This window comes from Clytia hemisphaerica, unplaced genomic scaffold, assembly GCF_902728285.1.
Source record: "Clytia hemisphaerica strain Z4C2 unplaced genomic scaffold, Clytia hemisphaerica genome assembly, whole genome shotgun sequence".
Classification (NCBI taxonomy): Eukaryota; Metazoa; Cnidaria; class Hydrozoa; order Leptothecata; family Clytiidae; genus Clytia; species Clytia hemisphaerica.
Window position 1 is genome coordinate 1,871,226 of NW_027104356.1, and position 4,577 is coordinate 1,875,802.

General features: G+C 35.3%; 1 protein-coding gene across 1 annotated transcript; it reads right to left on the reverse strand.

Annotated features, from left to right (window-relative positions):
• Positions 1-822: 822 nt before the first annotated feature.
• On the reverse strand, positions 823-4,577 carry LOC136818239 (acid ceramidase-like). The gene is made up of 8 exons (XM_067074614.1): positions 4,386-4,577; positions 3,780-4,036; positions 3,467-3,600; positions 3,116-3,247; positions 2,672-2,762; positions 2,460-2,492; positions 2,282-2,338; positions 823-1,010 (listed from the first exon to the last, which is right to left on the reverse strand). The coding sequence occupies exons 2-8, from the start codon at positions 3,948-3,950 to the stop codon at positions 921-923; spliced, it is 708 nt and encodes a 235-aa protein (XP_066930715.1). The 5' UTR covers positions 3,951-4,036; positions 4,386-4,577; the 3' UTR covers positions 823-920.

Consider the following 4,577-nt stretch of genomic DNA (forward strand, 5'->3'; position numbering starts at 1 on the left):
GATAGATCAAGATTACATTCATTGGAGGGTTGAACAAGTCTGTGAGAAGATGAACAGTTGTACGATTCCAGCATCTACCGCTTTCTTTGATATTACCGACCCGTGTCCAGATGTCTACAAGTATATGGAATTAACTTACACATGCAGCAGATATGACATATCAACTTGGACTAGCAATCGTGTTTACTATTGATGCTTTCGCAGGAGTTTTTTGGAAAGACTGAAATTGACTACATTTCGAAGGATATATCTTATCTGTTAATGTAATTCTATAGTGGGAGGTAAAACGATTCATAATGACTCTCTAACCTGAGGACTTGAGTGGAAGCCTAATACTGTCCAAGCTGTGATCTAAACTCATTCGGGAAAACACAGTGTCGGATTTTGCGCTACCATGAAAATGGTCCTACTCTGTTGTATGATACGAGCAAAATGAAGGAAGTTGACGTGTAATAAAATTTGAAAATCCGAACAATTACTATATCTTCTATCGTTATAAAATCCATAAAACACAATTTTGTAAAATAAAACGTCTCCCTCGTAAAATTAGAATAAATTATAAACATACTACTAAGGAATTGATTATCTTTTTGAGGATATAATTCTATATTGGAATATATCTAAACGGGTGCGAATTTGCTCTTTGTTTCAGTACTGTTATGAACAATAAAAGCATGAAAGCAATTCTAAAAATTAACGAAATGTCACTGCTTGAGTATCAATCGTTAAGATACAAAGGTTTAAAAGTCAAAAGCTTGCGTCGAAATACACTTCACTGCAGATTCCACGAATCAAAAGCTTGATGAAGATCAATAAAGTCTCATTAAATATCAAAAACAAAATCAAAACAAAATCAAAACAAAAGTTACAATATAAAATTACGAAAATAAAAGGACACAATCAATATTATTTCAGATGGTCTACCAGGGCCAGCAAGGATCGGGACAGTCTTGGAGATAAGTATCGAGGGAGCCAGCGTCAACTTGCATCAAGGCTGTGTATGTTGTTAACTATAAAAAGAAAAGAATACAATTTACAATTTCTGAATGCTAATTGCACCCAAAACAGTAGTTCTTCAAAGCATTAAGGTTTTATTTTTACATGAGTGTTCCTGTTTCATATCAGACACATATTTCATATCAGGACAGTGTCTGCCTATTGTTATATTATGCTGATATAAGCATAATAGATAAGCTTGTAAATTAAAATTGACGAGTAAGCAAACGATATCGATAATATATAATAACGATAATATTTAAAACTAAACCTTTAACACAGAGATTGCACCCCAAACGCAAACAAGTGATACTTTTATGGACCTACCTGATTATGCATATAACACATATATAATTGATATCTACGTGAGCGTGATCATTAAACAATCATTCAGAACACAAATAGTGACGATCTATCAAAATTAGTCGTTCGTTTCTTATAAAAAAAAACGTTTAGAAACCAAAATTTCATGCTCTTGAAATATTCTTTCATATTCAAGACTTCGTGAGCAAAAAAAAACACATCTTTCTCATAAAAATTGAGTAATTTGGCTAAGAACATTGATGTATGCTTATTAATAGTGATTCTTATAGATAAACATGCGTTTTTGGAGCCAACAAAATTTTTTTGAAAAAATCTGTTTGAGCCATCTTTTACCTATGATGGTACCCTATTTTCATGCAAAAAATCAGAAAAAGTTAATGATCCAATTTTTCACAAAGTTCAAAAAACCCGTTTTTTGGCCCAAATTGGCCCCCAAATTTTTTTTTCTCGAAAATCGGGCTCCGTCACATTCGAGGGTTTATAGTTATACATCTTTGTGCAAAAAATCAGAAAAAACTAATGACCCAATCACGAGGAAAGCTAATAACGAACGAACGAACGAACGAACGAACGAACGAACGAACGAACGAACGAACGAACGAACGAACGAACGAACGAACGAACGAACGAACGAACGAACGAACGAACGAACGAACGAACGAACGAACGAACGAACGAACGAACGAACGAACGAACGAACGAACGAACGAACGAACGAACAGACGAACGAACGAACAGACGAACGAACGAACGGACAGAGGTTAATTTATAGGACCTCCACCCCACCGGGGTAGGTCCAAAAACCATCAAAAAAAGTCGTTACCTCAATGGTCCTGGTTACCCACGACTCCTAGAAATGGCATATTGTATCAAAAGATATTTGATCCGAGTAAGCAAGAAATGGTAATGATTGACCGAAGAATGGTAGCAAAAAGTTAGAAACTGGAGAGGGAAGCTTTACCTTGTTGAGATTTGGTTTAGTAGACAAAACATTGAATAGTCCTTTCAAACCCATGCCCTAAATAGAAGATAATATTTTTAGAATGATGATATATTTTTTGGATTTCATTATTACATTTTGTCATTCAGGGGTTCATAAAACAATTTTGTGTTGAAAAACATTAGAATAACAAACAAACCTTTTGAGTGACTTCATTCATGCACTTGTTTCCCTGGAGAAAGAATCAAAACAAAAAGTAAAGCCATCAAAATGATAGGAGATGGAAGAATAGCACTTTCAATGGTACGTCGTTTTAAGGGTAATATGAGGGTAATGTATGTTGAATTTTGTACTAAAAGTCATTTTGAGATTCGAAGGATAAATTACAGATTAATAGAGAAATAGTCTCACAGGTGTTCGTCGGTCATCGATGAAAAGTGGTTTCTTCCAATGATCGTAGTTGGTCTCCAACAAGAACCATTCTCCTTTACTTTTGTCCATCCTGAACAATAATGAAAGACTGGTCACTAAAAGATTCACTATGAAACTTCCAAATAGAAGAACGATGGTTGATCAGAGGTAAGAGAACTCAGAGGGAATACTAGGCGAGAACAGTTCTTCAGGGTTAATAGTTTCATAGCTCAGAGGGAACATTAGGCGAGAACAGTTCTTCAGGTCTATTTTTTTTAGTTTCGTTCTGAGCAACCTGAAGTAATCACAATATGAGGAAGGCTCAAATTATCATCTAGGAGGCAAAAACACTTCAAATCGAAAAATTAAAAGAGCTCTTCAAGAAGAGAACCTAAATTCTACCCAGTGTATTACTCGAAAGGTTGAATTTTTATAGTAACCTACTTCCAAGTGTCGATAGCCTTTTGTCTGGACCTGGTGATGACAGTAGCTTCACCTGATTTGGTTCCGCCAACAATGAAGTATGCAGGTGCAAGCATCTCCGTTTTTGATAACATATCTACCCCGTTTGTAAGCCTATAAGTAAGGCACTCAAAAGTACTGAGACCTAAATTTGGAAAACAAGCAAACCAGAGGCATATTTTGCAAGTCCAAGAATTTATTTTATTTTTGCACCCTGCAAAAAGTGGATTTTATGCCTTAAGGAGGGGAACTAAAAACCAACAGGACACCAAAAAATAATGAGCAAAAATTGAGTTAAGATAGATAAGTTACGATAGATACTACAATGTGTACCTTAGGACCAGTTGTTGATCATTCATTGTTACAGTTGCCGGGTTTCTTTGAAAACCGATAGAATCTAATAGGTCAATTCCCTCATCGCAGCATAACATTTTTCTTAGTTCTTCAACGTTTTTGGCTTGGTGGATCTGAAATTCGAAAATTTGATGAATGTTATTACAAGCGTCCCTCAAAGGATAGTTAAATACATACTTACAGACACTGAAAGAACTCTGGTCCGCCCCAAAGTTTTAGAACAGAGATACAGACATTGTCAGATTCTCGAGTGAAGTTGAGAATTCATTCCCAAAAAATAGAGAATTCGAACCTGTTGAAATTTTTGACTGCATGATTCTGGATGAAGTACTGTGTTTTCTATCCCACCAACTAGATATTCGTACGCCCAAGGTGAGAGAAAATTTGGAGCTGGTCCACTACAAACAATGGATGATATAAAAAGATGACCAATACATATCATAGTGCCATCACTGACAGACATGTATCCAACAGCGGGTTCAAATCCATTTAAAGGTATCCCATCTGTCACTGGTTTGAAAAACCTCTTTAAAATTTGATTGAATGCTTCTGAAGTAAAAGAAATTGTATCACTAATAAAAATTTGACTATTAACCATGGTTCCTTTGGTTGACTTTGGGATGATGTGTTGTCAACCCGACTGTCATTTAGACTTATTTGTTCCTCCTTCATCTACACAAGGCTATGACGTTGCTTTGTTATCTTCACAGCAGAAAAACAATACATCAATTATTACAATATTCATGATACAGTAATTATGCATGGCTGTATCATTGTTTTTCTGCTGGAGTACCTACATAATTATTCAACAGGTGTGGCCTCTTTGAGAAAAGGTCTATAAAGGAACAGTCAAAATTTGTAAACAAAACCTGTCAATACTCTATAATATGATATATACCTGAATAAAATTCTCTGGAAATCCCTCCAGTGTCTTTTCCTGGCTCTCCAATATATTTGATTTTTAAAACCTGTCCAATCTTTGATTTGTTCCACGTTTTCGAAAAAAATTTCTGAAAGTCTGTAAACTCATAGCCCCTTCTCACATTTAGTACAATTGATACATCAGGATTTTGGTCAGGCCGAAATGTAG